General features: G+C 38.7%; 1 protein-coding gene across 3 annotated transcripts; it reads left to right on the forward strand.

Moving 5' to 3' along the window:
- LOC109845120 (auxin response factor 17-like) lies at positions 1,411-10,649 on the forward strand. 3 transcript variants are annotated; one of them, XM_020414332.1, is made up of 14 exons: positions 1,411-2,419; positions 2,948-3,060; positions 3,521-3,619; positions 3,704-3,760; positions 3,850-4,005; positions 4,122-4,206; positions 5,565-5,655; positions 5,754-5,918; positions 5,986-6,108; positions 6,290-6,365; positions 6,495-6,642; positions 6,722-8,160; positions 9,075-9,265; positions 10,211-10,649. In XM_020414332.1, the coding sequence occupies exons 1-14, from the start codon at positions 2,377-2,379 to the stop codon at positions 10,260-10,262; spliced, it is 2,838 nt and encodes a 945-aa protein (XP_020269921.1). In that variant the 5' UTR covers positions 1,411-2,376; the 3' UTR covers positions 10,263-10,649. The 3 variants fall into 3 exon arrangements, with proteins under 3 accessions (XP_020269921.1, XP_020269920.1, XP_020269922.1); XM_020414331.1 differs by having other exon boundaries at positions 1,418-2,419; positions 10,285-10,649; XM_020414333.1 differs by lacking the exon at positions 2,948-3,060 and having other exon boundaries at positions 1,418-2,419; positions 10,285-10,649.

Below are 17,003 nucleotides of genomic sequence, written 5' to 3' on the forward strand. Positions count from 1 at the left end.
CGGCCCGGCCCGGAATAGTGTTTTTTGTTTTTTTTTTATTTTTTTTATTTTTTTAATTTTTATATGTATTATATATGTATAATATATGTATATATAATATATTTTTATATATGTATAATATATGTATATATAATATATTTTTATATATGTATAATATGTGTGTGTATATATACTCTCTCTTATATATGTATAATGTATGTATGTATGTATATATATACTCTTTCTTATACTATACATGTATATATAAGTATACTCTCTCTTATATATGTATAGTCTCTCTTATATAAGTATATATAAGTATACACTCTCTTATATATGTATAATATATGTGTGTATATATATATACTCTCTCTCTTAGTAAATATGTATATATAAGTATACTCTCTCTTATATATGTATAATATGTGTGTGTGTGTGTGTGTATATACTCTCTCTCTTAGTATATATGTATATATAAGTATACTCTCTCTTATATAAGTATATATAGGTATACACTCTCTTATATATGTATAATATGTATACTCCCTCTTATAAAGGTATACTCTCTCTTATATATGTATACTCCCTCTTATATAAGTATACTCTCTCTTATATATGTATAATATGTGTGTGTATACTCTCTCTCTTAGTATATAAGTATAGTATATTACAACGGCTACTTTTTCCCCATTGGCCCAACGGGCAATGGCTACTTATGCGATTTTCTCTCTTAAGTTATAACTTATAAATATATACAATATATTTACATATAATATATGTATATATAATATATATAATATATGTATATATAATATATAATTACATAATAATTTGTAAGTATATACTAATACATAATTATATAAAATATAATAAATTTAAACTAATTTTTAGCATTTTTTATAAAAAAAAAGAAAAGAAAAAAATTAAAAAAAATCCGGGCCGACCCGGAGCCCGGCCCGGGGTACCCGGGTCCGGGCTCCGATTTTGCCCGGCCCGGGCCCGGATTTCCGGGCCGGGCCGGGCCGGGCCGGATGAACAGGCCTATCCCAGATCCAACAGGCATTTTAGTTATTTATAAACAAAGTTCGGTTAGAAAAGTCCCAAAGAGGTTTTTGTGAAATTAACCCAATCATAATTCCTAAGACTGTTCTCGATACCTTCCCTTTACGGTAGACTGGTAGAGATACCTCGGACGACGAAAGAAGCAGGACTACGGATCAATGGAGTACAAAAACTACCATTGATATGATCACGCCGTATTCCGATTAAATTGCCAATTTCCTCCTTTCATATCGGCGAATCTACGGATCATCTCGGGCGTTCTTTATCAACGGGCCCTTTTTAACTGGCCCAGCAATTTCCGTGAATGTAGCGAAAGGCTAAATCCCGTAATTCGTGCTCCGTCACGAGGGCAGATTTGTCATTATAAGCTACCGACTTCATTCCGGTCATCGACTATAAAAAGGCGAGCGGAGAAAAAGGGAGGAAATTAAAAATCAGTAATAATGGCGGTTTTCGTTGCTGATTGATTGACGTGAACCGAGGAGAGGAGAGAGAAACGGGACGCGAGGGCTTCGATCTAAGTTCGGAGCAAAATATCTAGGGTTTGTTCGGAGAAATGCTCGGTCCCCGTTCGAAGTAGGAGTCGATTGAGCTCCTTGGTTGCTCGAGCGGTGGAGATTTGCGGCGTCTAGGGTTCGGTTTGCTGTTTCTCTGAAGGAGGGGCTCGATTAGGGTTTCGGGAGTTGTTTGCTTGTTTTTTTTTCTTCTTCTTGTTTTCAGAGGTTTGAAGCTTGGTTCTGGAGCTTCGCAGCGAGACCTTTGGATTCTAGGGTTCGGATCGAGGATCTCTTGGAGTGGAAAACACTGGTACAAGGATTTTGAGGGTCCTTAAGCCTCTGGCGTGAGATCTGGCTGGTTCTGTTCGTCAGTTGATGCTTTGGTTTCAGTGCTTGAGTTGTATCGTCGAGCTCGAATCTTCGGTCACTGGAGATACTGAGCTTTTGAGCTAGTTGGACTTCGGAGAGGTTTCGTTTTCTGTGGATTGTTGTGGTTCCTGCAGTTCATTCGGTTCTTGGAGTCTGTACTTGAAGTTGGAGCCCCAGAATTTAACGGACTCAAGGGAGGAATTCGTGTAATCTTCGAAGAAAGGAGGGCTAGGATTTGCGAAGCGAAGCCTGGGATTGAGGTACTAGATTCTGGAGGTAATAATTTGAAAGAGAATGATTTTGTAAGGCACGATTGCGGTTTCCTTTAAAGGCGGGGAGTAAACTTGCGGGTCTTTGGTATATGGACTGGCCCATCTTGAGGATTTTGCTCCTTTGTTGAACAAAGGGGAAACTTTGGTCCAAGTTTGGGGTTTCTGTTGCATTTAAGCCCTCGTCAGATTCTTTGAGGATGAGGCTCTCGTCGTCGGGTGTCGCTAGTCGGCAAGAAGAGGGTGAGAAACATCCTTAGATTACTTGATTTTAACCGTTTTTTAGAGGATATTTTCGAATGTCAAGAGATCCAAGGGCGCTTTTTGGCCTTGTCAAAATTTTGTGCCTTTGGCTCTACTTAGAACTTAAACTGGGACTTTGGAGCAGTTAGAATTTGGAATCTGGAGCTCTCTTTTTTTTTTTCTAAAGTATTTTGGGCCTCAGTTACCTCTCATCCCCTTTGATCACTGCTGCTTAATTTTATGTTTAGTACCCATAAAAAAATTAACTAGTTTCAATATTGAAAAGGGTCTCAGTGGATTTTGAGTAGAAGACAATTATTATATAGTGAGATGTAGAGTCTATTTTTCATTTTTTTTATATAAGAAAAGAAGTTTTTTCTTGGAGCATTGTTGAAGTTACTGTTGCGTTTTGGATCTTCTTTTTAAGGAAATAAATAAATAAAAACGATATTTCTCTTTATATAAGTTTCCTGCAAATAATGCAAAATTGATTCTCCAAAATTTTGTACGTGTCTGGAAATTTTGTAGGAGAAGAAAGGTGTCTGAATTCTGTGCTATGGCATGCATGTGCCGGGCCACTTGTGTCATTACCTGCAGTCAGCAGTCGTGTTGTGTACTTTCCTCAGGGTCATAGTGAGCAGGTTAGTTGTTTTCTTTGAATATTTAGAAGATGAATTAAGGATATAATTTTTGCTATACAATTTGTGTTTTGTTCTCTATGGGTGTGTTTTGGAAATGTATTTGACATTTGTTCTTTCGGAGAGGGATGCAAACAACTTCCATTTTGGACTATATTCTCCTAGTTCTTTTATATCTTTTTTCTAAGTTTTAATCAATTAAGCAAGATATGCTATATAGCTTCATGATTTTGATTGGAAAGAACCTACTGATATTGACTTGTTAGAAATTTAGGCTTATTTACATTCCACGATATGCTGATGTACATGATTGGATAACCATATTGCTGCCTCCAATTTAAGATGACAACGTGCATTTATGCTGGGTAGAGATTGTCTCTTTGTTTTTGCCAAAAAATCCTCCTCCCTTCATAGCCTTGTGCTGGGGCAGACTCTTATTTTCTCAAATGCTTGATTTGTGCAGGTATCTGCATCAACCAACAAGGAAATTGATGCACACATCCCAAATTACCCAAGTCTGCCTCCTCAGCTGATTTGTCAGCTTCATAACATAACTATGCATGTGAGTTTCATTTTAATGCTATTTTTTGACTTGAATATTGGTTACTGTCCAAGGTGCAGATAATGACAAAATCTCAAAATTCAGGCAGATGTCGAGACTGATGAGGTTTATGCCCAAATGACATTGCAACCACTTAGCCCGGTAATCAATGATTTCTTTATGGCCGTGACTTCTGAATAATTACGCTTTAATTCTTTTAATATCAAGCTCTTCCCCTCCCATTGCTACAGCAAGAGCAAAAGGACCCCTACCTCCCAGCTGAGTTGGGCACCCCTAGTAAACAGCCAACTAACTACTTTTGTAAGACATTGACTGCAAGTGATACGAGTACTCATGGTGGGTTCTCCGTTCCTCGACGTGCTGCTGAAAAAGTGTTCCCTCCATTGGTGGGTTTCGTTGCCTTGCTTTAGAAACCTGAAATGCCAATCCGTTATGCTGTATGCTGCTTTTGTCAGAAAAACACTTTTTTTTGTTCAGCGTGTTCCTCTGTTGTGCTTCTCAGGACTTCTCTCAGACGCCTCCTGCACAAGAGTTGATTGCAAGGGACCTTCATGATAATGAATGGAAATTCCGCCACATTTTTCGAGGTAGTTCGATTTAACCAGCTAGTCAAAGTTGTACTTTTTCTGGAATGAAAATTGTATGTAGCTTATGGCTTTTGTGGAAGTGCATGAATATTTTGTTGTTCACTTGTTCTTGTTTCAACATGAATATGTAACTATATTTGTATTGAATTTGCTTAATTTGCTCATCTACCCTTCCGATAGTATAGTACTAAAATGTGCAAGTTACATTTTAGTTTCCAGATCTTCTTTACTTCTGAGCATCATAGATTACTTTAGTGCACCATTTCTGCATTAGAATAGTTTGGCATATATTTGGAAATCATAATTTCAGTTGCAACTGAAGTGGATGTGACCTTTGTAGTCTTAATATTGTTCGGTGTCCGTCCCGATGAAATGTGGAAAATAGTATTCAAATAACAGCACAGTTTAGGTTCTACGGATAGCAGGATCGAGAAATATAGTCATGTTTTATGATTGGAAGGAGTTCACTTTGTAGATTGGTCAAACTAGAATGAGCTTGTCAAAGTATTATGGAGGTTTTCATATAATTTGATTATTTGGTCCTGTCCATATAGGGTAAAAGAAATCTTCTTCACATCTGATTTTGCGTTGTTTTTTACAAATATTGAGACTGATACTATCTGATTAAAATATGGAAATGAATATGGTAGCAATAAATATTTGAAATACCTGAATAAATTTCCAGATGTATTGAATATATCAAAATGCACAGATATTTAAGGGAAAAGTAGTACGCCCTTTTTATCCTTTTGGTTTTATACATTAGTATTGGGACTAATGCTCGTATTCTGTGTTAAAATTTGTTTTTACGAAATGTGGACATTTAGTTTAGTAGCATTGGCACCTTATAGCTGCTAATAAGGCTTATTCATGTGGCATGCGCTAATGTGTCCGAATAAGACACATATTGTAACGTGGTTTATGGGTCAACTTATAGTGCCGTTTAGGCCTTGAATCTTAAAAAAAATAAAAACTTATAGTGCCATTTTTTAATAGTAACATAAAGAATTCTTACTTTGAGGGAACGAAGATGATATACTGAACAAGATGCTAGTTACTTTACTAATGTAGATTTAATGGTTTATCATTTATTGGTGCTCTGATACTTTTGTAGCACCTTAAACTATTATTCCTTTGGTTCATCCGATGTCCCTAAATTGGGCATCATATGGTAGAACATGAGTGATGTGAGCATCACTTTCCTCTCTTCCCCTTGAGGGCTGGACTCTTCCATATTTACTCAACAATCATGCCTTCAATCCTATAATTATATGTGAAAATCGATTGGATTGTATATAATTGGCTTCTTCAGTCTATTTGCACATCTCTGTGTGGTTCAGCAAATTCAGAATGTGCAGGTCAGCCAAAGAGGCACCTTCTTACAACAGGATGGAGTGTTTTCATCAGTGCAAAAAGACTTGTTGCCGGGGATTCAGTTCTCTTCATCTGGTATAGTGGTTTTCCAGACCACACTTGTATGCATTCTCTGTTTATTTATTTACAACCATCTCTATTATTACTAGTATTAAGTATGCTTCTTTGCTCAGGAATGAAAATAATCAGTTGCTTCTGGGTATCCGGCGTGCTAGTCGTCCACAAACTGTTATGCCTTCATCAGTTTTATCCAGTGACAGCATGCATATAGGCCTCCTTGCAGCTGCAGCTCATGCTGCTGCTACAAACAGCCGCTTTACTATATTTTATAACCCAAGGTACCTGTTTGTGCGTTTCTTATGATCTGAAATTTATTGAATTTTGACATTTATCATATGGTTTAAGGGCAAGTCCTTCAGAGTTTGTTATACCACTAGCCAAGTATGCAAAAGCAGTTTATCACACTCGTGTTTCTGTTGGAATGCGTTTCCGGATGCTTTTTGAAACTGAAGAATCAAGCGTTCGCCGGTATGTTGAGATCTTTCTCCCCTGAAACTCAGTTTTTTAGCTCTTCTCTTATTGAAACTTGATGCAGCAGAATGTTCTCTTAGGACAACTAATACTTTCAAATTTGACTTTTTTTGGTGGATGTGTATGTCCTAATTTTTGGTTGGTTATACGTTCTAATGTCTCACTGTCTTGTTTTTAGTTACATGGGAACAATAGCAGGGATAAGTGATCTGGATCCAGTTCGTTGGCCAAATTCACATTGGCGTTCTGTGAAGGTACTTATTCTGCAAGAGCATTTGTTGCCTCATTCTGATCCTTTAGGTTATGTAGTATAGAGAAATCCTCTTTAAAAAATTGTTTTTGTTGATATTACTCATAAGTTCCTTCTCTCTCTATGCATATAGGTTGGTTGGGATGAGTCGACTGCTGGGGAAAGACAGCCAAGGGTGTCACTTTGGGATATTGAGCCCCTGACAACGTTCCCAATGTACCCATCTCATTTCCCTCTCAGACTAAAGCGCCCTTGGCCATCAGGGCTACCCTCTCTGCATGGTATGCGTTTGCTTTTTGATGTACTTTCTTTTGTCAAGCCTTGTTAGACTTTGTGCTAAGTCTCTGGTTGACTATTAAGGTGGAAAGGATGACGAACTGGGCTTGAATTCTCCATTTATGTGGCTTCAGAATGGTGATCGAGCAATGCAAGCATTCAATTTCCAAGGGCTTGGAATGGCACCTTGGATGCGGCACAGGTTTGATGCTTCTATGCTTGGTCTACAGCCTGACATTTATCAAGCAGTGGCTGCTACAGCTCTTCAGGAAATAAGAACAGTGGATTCTCCAAAACAGGCATGTCCTGCAGTGCTGCAATTCCAGCAACCACAAACAATAACCAGCAGATCAAATCCTCTATTAGCTAGTCAAATTCTGCAGCAAATGCAGCCTCACGCTCAGCAAGCCTTCCTTGAGTCTCTCCAGGAAAACCAGGGTCAAAACCCATGCCAGTCTCAATTCCTTCAGCATCAATTGCAGCGTTGCCAGTCATTTAATGATGCTCAGCAGCAGCTGCAGGCATCATCATTACAGCAGCATCCTGAGCATCAAGCATTACAGCAGCATCATGATCAGCAAGCATTACAGCAGCATCATGAGCAGCAAGCATTACAGCAGCAGCAGCGACTGCAACATTTACAGCAGAACCAACAGCAGCAATTACAACAACAGCAGCAACAGCAGCAACAGTTGCAGCAGCAGCAATTACAGCAGCAGCAGCAGTTGCAACGACAGCAGAGTCGATCACAACAGCAGCAGAGCACATTACAGCAACATGAGCAGCAGCACCAATTACAGCAGCAGCACCAGCACCAGCAACAAATGCAGCAGCAACGACCGTCTAACCATCAGCAAATTCCTGATGTAGTTTCAGCCATGTCTCAGCTAAGTTCAGCTTCTCAATCCCGATCTTCAACCTTGGCGATAGCATCTTCATTTGCTCAGCAGAATTTCCCGGACGCCACTAGTAACCTGGTATCCAAACCTGTTGCTTCACCTCTGCATATTCCTTTGCGCTCGTATTCATCTGAGGAAACATCAAATATTCTTAGTATACCAAGAAGTAGCCCACTTATCAACTCGGGTATCCGGCCATCTAAGCGATTAGCTGTCGAGGCCATGGTTCCTTCTGGGGCTCATTCAATTCAGCCCCAGGTTGAACAGTTAGGTCCTCTCCAACCAAATATTTGTACTAACTTGTTTGCATTGCCACCATTTCCTGGAAGGGAAAGCTCTCTAGACCAGGAAGGTAGCACTGATCCCCAAAGCAATCTGCTTTTTGGTGTCAACATAGACTCCTCTATCTTAATGCAGAATGGCTTGTCAAGCCTCAAGAGCATAGGCAGTGATACTGATTCAACAACCATGCCATTTGCTACTGGAAATTTTCTGGGCATCGGAGGAACTGATTTCCCATTGAATCAGGGGCTGCCAAGTTCAACTTGCGTAGAAGAATTGGGGTTTTTGCAATCTCCTGAGGATGCAGGCCAAGTTAACCCACAAAGTGGAACCTTTGTAAAGGTGAGATGCTTTCCATCCAGAGCGATCTGCTAAAATCTTAAATTTTTTATGGTTGTGTCTGAATTTTGAACTGCATCTTAATCTTGTTGAGCTGATATTGAATTACTAGTACATGTCAAGAAATGTTTGGTACACAAACCGGAGCAAAATACAAGATTGTTTACCTTTGACACTTACTTCAATAACTATCCTGTATCTAAGAGTATTTTAGGTCATGCTGTCATGAACCTCCTCTATGTTTGAATGATGTCGATTAATTCCTAAAGGTTTACAATTTTATCCAGTGTATGAAATCTCAGGATCGATCTTGGATCTTATTTGCCTCTAATGGTATCCATATCAGGAGTTTTTGAAGTTTTATAGCTTTAGGATCAGCAGTACAATACATGTAATAAGTTAGCTTTGGATCACAAGCTTTCTATGTACGGGTTTCTTATTTTACCTTTCATGAATTTATCACTAGGAAATCAACTATTGGTAAAAGCTAGCTCAAAACCTTATACCTCTTATATAATACTCATGTCAGTCTGTATTAGTTTGTTCTTTTTTTTTGATATATTTTTTATGTAATATAGTAGTGTCCATCCTGTCCAGCTAGGTCAAATCGGCTTAAAATCTTATAAAATATGAGTGATATGTATCAAGATGACCCGTTATTTGATTTTATCTATTATCTTCATCTTCTTTCATTCACGGCTTGAAAAGGAATCAAATTTTTATCTGACCTGGGTTTGTCTTTGCTTCTTTATGCTAGCAGTTATATTTGTATACGGTTTGCAACCCATTATTCGCCAGGACTCAAGGGGGACTAGTTCGTTGTAAAAGCCTGTTTTCTGATGTTATATGCAAGTTTTGAATATGCCGTATGTTGCAGATTGTGATGAATTGGCTGAAAATTTTGCTGTTTTTTCTAGGTTTACAAATTGGGGTCTTTTGGTAGGTCACTAGATATTACCAAATTCAACAATTATCCTGAGCTCCGCAGTGAGCTTGGGCGTCTGTTTGGCCTTGAAGACCAATTGGAAGACCCTGTGAGATCAGGCTGGCAGCTTGTATTCGTCGACCGGGAGAATGATGTTCTTCTCCTTGGCGATGATCCCTGGCAGTAAGTTCTCTTTCTTCTTTGTGAGTTTTACTTGCGCTTTGATGATTTCTAGGATTTCTTTTACTTTCATGATGCTATTGTTGATCTGGAATGCCTCAAAAATCTATGGACTGAGTTATGGGTCAAATGATATTACACTAACCCTTAAAGAAAAAAGAAAAAGAAACTTGAAACGTATCATTACATGAAACTTAACGTTAAAGATGATTATAATCAATACTTGCTTTGTATCTATTAATAAACCTGGAGTATGTTCCTTTTCAAGTGAATTTGAAAGGAGTATGTTCCTTTCAAGTGAATTTGAATGTCGTAAGGGCTAAGATATCCATGCACCATATTGATTGCCAATGCTGATACTATCCTGATGCATGTGCTGCACCTTATTTTTGTAAGAACCCACTTTTTGCTTGGTGTTGGTGATAGGACAAAGTGCCTGTGTCAGTAGCCAGGATGGTATTATGCGATATACCCTTAGAAGATACAGTACCTAGATATAATTTGATTAAAATACTGAAGCAGAAATGAAATTCTAGGTAGCAGATAATATTTATTTAAAACATCACATCACTGTAGCGTGAATCTTTTGCTTCTATAAGTATGAATATCATCTGACTTTAATTAAAGCAGGAAGACAATGTTCTTGTTTTTTCAATCTATATGGTTTGGCTATGTGCAAAAGACCAGAAATGCATCAATTAGTAGTGATAAGATTATGATTAGCAAACCAATAACTCGAGTTAGACTGAACAAAACTTGGTGCGAAGCAATTAAAAAGATACGGTAGCTATTAACTTAATGGTGGAGATGCACCTGAATAGAACTGAATGGAAGAATACGCTTTATGTAGCTGTCCCTAGAAATTTTGAGTAAAGACGTTGTTGTTATTGAATGTGTACGCATTTGCTTAGGACTAATACTCTACATCAATGGTGCACACTTATGTAGTATTTGTACCGTGTGCTGTTTATCGAGAGTCTGGGTTCGTCTCGTACCTTGACCCCAACTCGTGATCCTTTCAGAGAGTTTGTAAATAGCGTCTGGTGCATAAAGATACTGTCGCCTCAAGAAGTGCATCAGATGGGAAATGAAGGCGATGAACTTCTGAACTCAGTCCCGATGAAAAGGCTCTCGAGTGTCAGTTGCGACGACTACATGAGCAGGCAGGACTCGAGAAACATGACCAGTGGGATCACATCCGTAGGCTCTTTAGACTACTGATGAAGACGAGATGCCGAAGAGATTCAGAATCATATAAACTCTTGCCGCATCCAGTAAGTTTTTAAACTATGCATATCTGTATTGTATGTCTATGTATCTTTACACAGTGCCAATAGTGGTATTTGTTCCTAGCAGTAGATTCAAGTATTGACCTCTTTGCACGTCAGGAGACTGAAGTCACTTTTGCAATCTTTTGTAGTTTTGGAGTTTAGTCTCTTTCTCGTTTTTATTCAACACAGCTTTGCCAGCTCAGCCCCGACTTAATGAGAAATTCATTCTTTTTCTGCTCAAAAGTCGTGGAACCTATTTTCTTTCTTGTGTTGTGATTTTCAATAGAATCTAAAAAAAAAAGAAACGGAGAAAACACATGGCATATCTTGTTCCTGTTTATTCTGGATGAAAACAAGTGCTTCGTATCCTTTGCTTTATAAATAATTAATACGATAGATTCTATTTTAATTTTGCTTGAAGTGCTCTATATGACTATTTATTAAAGGACGAACCGACAAAACCCCTCCCTAAAGTAGTGGTCAACCCTCAACTTATCCTTTTAAGGTAATTAATCTACGCTACGCTAGGCATCAGCTTGGTGTAGTCATTTTTGTTGGTCCACAGTTAAATTTTTAATCGATCGTGTTTTTTTTTTACGCATTTTTTGTGTTTTTTTGCTCTTCAAAAAATGATTCTCCAAGTTCCCAAAAAGAGGAATAAAGGATAAAACGTTTCAAGGGTAAGTATTCGAGGAATTTTTTGGTCTAGAGAGAAAGGAGACGCACTGAGAAAACTCCATGAAAAAGTGCCCAAAAAAATATTGTTACGTTGATCTGTTAAATATATTTCGTTAGTTGGTACAGTAGATCTTGTACCAAAAAAGAGAGGAAAAAGAAAATATCTTTGATTGGGCCCGTCTCCTTCCTTCAATTGAACCGATGATGATTCTATGTCGCTCTCATATATTCGAATGGGCCCGGGTAGGCTTTTTCAAGCCCTTGTTATCCGGTAAATTTGTAGCAGCTCCAACTTTTGCCCCTGCATGGCTGCTCTATTTTCTAATCAAGCCACTCACTGTAAACTCACGGTAAAGTTCAGAATGTAGCTCAAAAGGTAAGCAGTGAGAACACACGGCATTTGTATAACCCTTTTTTTAATAGGATAACCTTTCAATACGAGGAGATACTATGCAATAAAATGTGAAGATGTATTAGGAGATATTAGGAGGTACTATGCATTAGTAGAGGATCCCAATCCTCTGAACTTTTGGGGGTGTTGCATGGCAAGACTGCAAAGCTATATAGTATATAATACTTTTACCTAAATATTTTTTAGATAAAAAAAATTTACCTAAATATTAATGACATCAATATTAAACTTTATCACTTGTCATTTACAGGTAACATATATCCTCTCCTAAGTTTTTAGTTTTTTTTTCTCTCTCAAGAAAAATTTAGTTACCAGATTGGTTGTGAAATTATAATCTACTAAACATCTGGATGTGAAGTTAAAACAACTGTTTTGTGGTCAACTTGTCTGACAAGAATCACTGTTTGGGCGCACGCTAAAGCAAGCACGGGCCAAGGATTGTGGTAGTTATTTTTGGGGTGGATTACAGTCCGTATATTTTGATCAAGAAGTTCTGTTGATCTCCTCTGATGAAATAGCATTGATTTGGAGGCCCATTCACTTGTTGCCCTTGGGCCTGCTTTGGAACAGCGAGGCTGTGCGGCCTGTTCTGTACACCGGGCCGGGCCCGGGCCTGGGCCCGACCGGGCCGGGTTCCGGGCTGGCCCGGGTGATTTTCCTATTTTTTTTATTTTTTTTCAAAATTTTTTAATGTTATTTAACTTATAAATTATAAAAAAAAGATAAGAAAAATAACAAAAACAATAATTTTATTAATTACTTAAAATGACATAAATTACAAATAAGAAATGATAAAAACATATTCTTTATTAATAATTGATAAATCAGTTACAAATTACAAGTACAAATTTATTTTGGAATTAATCGCATCACAATAGATAAGTAAATCCCAACTAGGTTGGCACCTACTCACCTATATCATTATCATTTGCAATTATTTCCAAAATAATTCTTTACAAATTGTAAGCTAAGATATAAAAACTACAATCTATTCTTTATATCTATCTGCTAGTCCAAATTCTTCAAATTTATCTTTAATTCCAGCCATCCAATCGATGCCTTGCGTTCGCTTCTCGTACCTCCACCAATCTTGTAGGCACATCACCGTTTGTACAGTATATGGATCCAAGCATGTCCTGTGATCGTCGATCAAACGACCTGCTGTGCTGAAGGCGGATTCCGAAGCTACCGTCGAAACCTGCACTGTTAGTAAATCACGAACCATGGTGGAAAGTATAGGATATGAAACTGATCCATATACTTTCCACCATTGCAAAATATCTAAAGCATTTCCTTGACATCTAACTAAAGAAGCAGAAAAATATTCATCTATTTCAGAAACCTCCGATGATGACGATCCAAGTCCAGATCCACCAGTTAGCTCGGCTACCATTGCATACCTATCAAAACTTACACTTTTACCTCGGGCTCGGGATGAGCTCGAAGAAACCGAAGCTGCAGACTGTTGTGCAGCTACACCATGTCTAGCTGCATACTCATCATATAAAGTTTGAAAATAATTTCTAATAAGTAAATGATGAGTAGTAGCATTCAGGGTGGTTCCATCATCTAAGTCTATAACCTGTCCACCATACAATGACTGTAACAAACTTCGAAGGCCAATATCCTTCAAGCATGGATCAATAAGAACCCCCAAACCAAAAATATGAGGAAGAGGCCTAAAGTACTTATTAAATTTGCTCTCCATTTCAAAAACCATAGGTCCAAAAGTAGCATCCATACGATATTTATCAAAATTTTTTGAATATTTAAAATTTTGTAAAGCAGCTAAAGTAATGGTTGGATAATAACAGCCAGATAATAACATGGTAGCATCATAAAAAACTTGTAACATTTCATTTAAATTACATATAACTGTCCATTCATCTTCAGTTATTCCATAAGTGCTACCAGAACTAGAACTAGAAGCATAATAGTTTATAAAATCAGTTATAATGTCTTTATATTCTATTGCTACACTTAACATTGCATATGTGGAATTCCACCTATGGTCAACATCTTTTGGAATTAGTCTAGGCTTTACATTTTTTCTTTTACAAAATTGTTTCCATCTTTTAAGTCTTTGTTCAGAAGCACTATGCATGTAAGCAACTGTTCTAACCTTTTCTATCATGGGTTTAATTTCAGTAAATGCACTTTGAACAATTAAATTTAAAATATGACAGATGCACCTAATATGAAAAAGATCACCATGACATGGCAATGATAAAGATGATCTGATAAAATCAACAGCTACATTGTTATTACTTGCATTATCTAGTGAAAGAGAAAATATTCTTTGTGAAATTTCTAATTTCATAAGTTCTTCAATTATTAAATTTGCAACATTAGCACCAGTATGTGACTCTTCTATTGCAATAAAAGAAACAACTCTTTTAAACATTTGCCAATTTTCATCAATCCAGTGTGCTGTGATACATAAATATCCAGTTTGTGCTCTAGATGTCCAAATATCAGAAGTTAAAGAAAATTTACAGTTTAAATTTTTAAAATAAGAAATTATTTTTTCTTGTTCTTGCTGATAATATTTTAAAATATCACGTTGACAGGTTTGACGAGAAAATTTTTTAAATGCAGGATAAAAACCATCTCTAAACATATCTTCAAATTCATCATCTTCTACTAATTTAAAAGGAAGGTTTTTAAGAATGATAAACCTGATTACGCATTTCCTGGCTCTGGCAGCGTCATAGTTCCAACTACCGAGACTACCAGAAGAGGAGGATTGAGAAATCATGGATTGTCGGATATCACCTTGAGGAGGCTGGCCTTTGTTGTGTTTATCTAAATGGCGTTTGAGGTGGTTGGTGCCGCTCTTATGATGAGCTTGAAAAATCTTGCCGCACAAAGCACACTTAGCCTTCTGGGTGAGGATCCTACCGTGTTCATCCTTGGTGACGTCGATCTTCTCGTAAAAATTCCACACATCGGATCTTGGCCGTTTAGGAGCTCTTGGTGCAGATTCGTCGCCACCGGATTCGGGATTAACTTCGGTAGGAGGACTGATAGTAGGAGGACTCATAGTAGGAGGACTCAATTCAGGATCGGGAGATATGTTTTGCTCTTCATAATCAGATCCGGAAGCCATTTGGGGATTGGATTAGAAAGTATAAATAAGAGAGTATAAGAGTATAAGAGAGAGTATAAGAGTATAAGAGAGAAGAGATGAGTTTTTGGTGTGAAGAAAACAAATGAAAACCCCCCTCTATTTATAGAACCAGCCCCCTAGGTAAATGACCAAAATAACCTCACAAAATAGCCGTTTTTTGACCGTTTTTGAGGGCAAAACGGTCAAAGGGCCAATCTGACCGTTGTTACCGGGCCGGGACGGGCCGACCCGGCCACAACGGTCACTTATGTAGACCGTTATTTGTAACCGGGCCGGGCCCGGCCGCCCCGGTCGTTTTGGCCACAACGCGCTCACTTTGGTGACCGGTTGTGGCCGGGCCGGGCCGGGGCCAGCCCAGGCCCGCGCCCGGTCGTTTATCACACAACGGTCACCAATGGTGACCGTCTGCTGCCGGGCCGGGCCGCAGGCGCGGCGGCCCGGCCTAATTCGGCAACGCTCCCACTGGTGACCAGTTGCCACCGCGCCGGGCTCCAGGTCCGGGCTGCGGGCCCCGTGGCGTTGACCGGGGCGCACTGTGTATACGGCCGAGCCGGTGCAGGCCCGGGCCCGGGCCTGCCCCGCCTGAGGCCACCCGGACCCCGGCCCGGACCGGCCCTGTTCCTGGTTTTCCGGGCCGGGCCGGGCCGGGCCCGGGCGGGTTCTCGTGCCCGGAGGCCGGGCCGGGCCTCCGGCCGCGGCTTCGGGCCGGGCCGGGCGGGCTCGGGCCGGGCGGCGCTCCGCCCGGGCCGGGCTCCGGCCGCGGGCAGCGGGTAAAATGGACACCCCTAATCACACCCCACAACCCAAGTATACTACATGTGATAATACTTAAGCTCAAATGGTTGTGTGTGTAAACAATAAACAATAATAAAAATTAAACTTAAATTAATCTAGCAAATATATTTAAGAATCAAAACGAAAATAAGCTAGATTAAAGAGTTAGATAAACTTCTCTAAAATTGCACAAAGAGATGTAGATGAGAATTGAGGTTGAACTCCTCAAAACCAAAATTGAAAGCTTCTTCTATTTGTGAAAACTTCTTCACATAAACAAAACAAACTTTTTCTCTCTTAAAACCCATAAACAAACAACCCAAAAACTTGTGTAAAAAAACCTTTAGAAAAGAAATGGGGATTGAGGACCTTTTATAGCCTAAAAAACAGCCTTAATAAAAACTAGTCGTTATTGATTTAGGTGCTGATCAGTTGACTGATCAAGAAGATCGGTCGACTGATAAGTTACTGTTGGCTGCTGCTCAGGACCCATCGGTCGACTGATTCAATGAATTGGTCGACTGATGACATGGTTCAGTTGACTGATGGAAATCGGTCGACTGAGCAGAAATATTTTAGCAATTGCAGAGCAGTTTATCAGTCGACTGATACATAGTGTCGATCGACTGAAAAACATGCACAACCTAGTTTTAAATAGTGAATCTGATTTACAAAGGTGTTTTAAAAATAATAAATAAAATTTAAAAATTATGAAACTTGGTTGTGTCTGGATGCTACCGAGCCGTCTGGTAGAGTGAAGGGCTATGAATTCTAGACCACAAACTAGATATTTACACTTCAACTTATCATTTTGCAAAAACGGTCAAAAATATGATTTTAGAAGTGTGTGTATTTGATCCCTAAATGCTTCAAAAGTAATCTACTTTATTTATTGCCTACCTTATGATCTAGAGAGAAAATAAAAATAAAAATACCGCTCACAAATGTATACAAATCTTGAGACTCACTATTTGCTAATTTGTTGATGAAGCTCTTCTTATATATTATACTTGAAAGCTCTTCTTCATCAACTTGCCTCCACCTCTATGAATATGATCATTGAAGCTTAAATCCATCTATCCTCCTATAATGATCTTTGTGTAGAATACCTAACAAGCAAACACAAACACTCGACAAACGTTGTTAGGAATTATTTGTTAATCATCAAAACTGGATTAGACAGTAGGCTCATAAACATGAGACCTAACAACCCTTACCTACGTTGATTAGAGATCACAATTGACAGGACAAGAACATGTAGTATAATTATCATAAGGATGTTGCACACGCAATTGACGAATGCAAGGCCCTGAAAAGGGACATTGAAGAACTCATTCAGAGGGGCTACCTAAAAGCTGATATGTAGGCAAAAAGAGACATGCAGCTCAGAGGGGAAAAAACTCATGAGAAGAAAAGCGATCATCCTAAGGAGCGTGAGATTGACGAAATTCAGGACCAATTGCTCTCCCCTTCACA

This window comes from Asparagus officinalis, chromosome 6 (genome assembly GCF_001876935.1).
Source record: "Asparagus officinalis chromosome 6, Aspof.V1, whole genome shotgun sequence".
NCBI classification, from domain to species: domain Eukaryota; kingdom Viridiplantae; phylum Streptophyta; class Magnoliopsida; order Asparagales; family Asparagaceae; genus Asparagus; species Asparagus officinalis.

Bases quoted from the DNA above. Each gene is read 5' to 3' on its own strand.
- LOC109845120 (XM_020414331.1), top strand. From the start codon at position 2,377: ATGAGGCTCTCGTCGTCGGGTGTCGCTAGTCGGCAAGAAGAGG. The intron at 5,656-5,753 runs GTATAGTGGTTT...TTCTTTGCTCAG, and splicing joins GATTCAGTTCTCTTCATCTG to GAATGAAAATAATCAGTTGC. The intron at 6,643-6,721 runs GTATGCGTTTGC...TTGACTATTAAG, and splicing joins AGGGCTACCCTCTCTGCATG to GTGGAAAGGATGACGAACTG.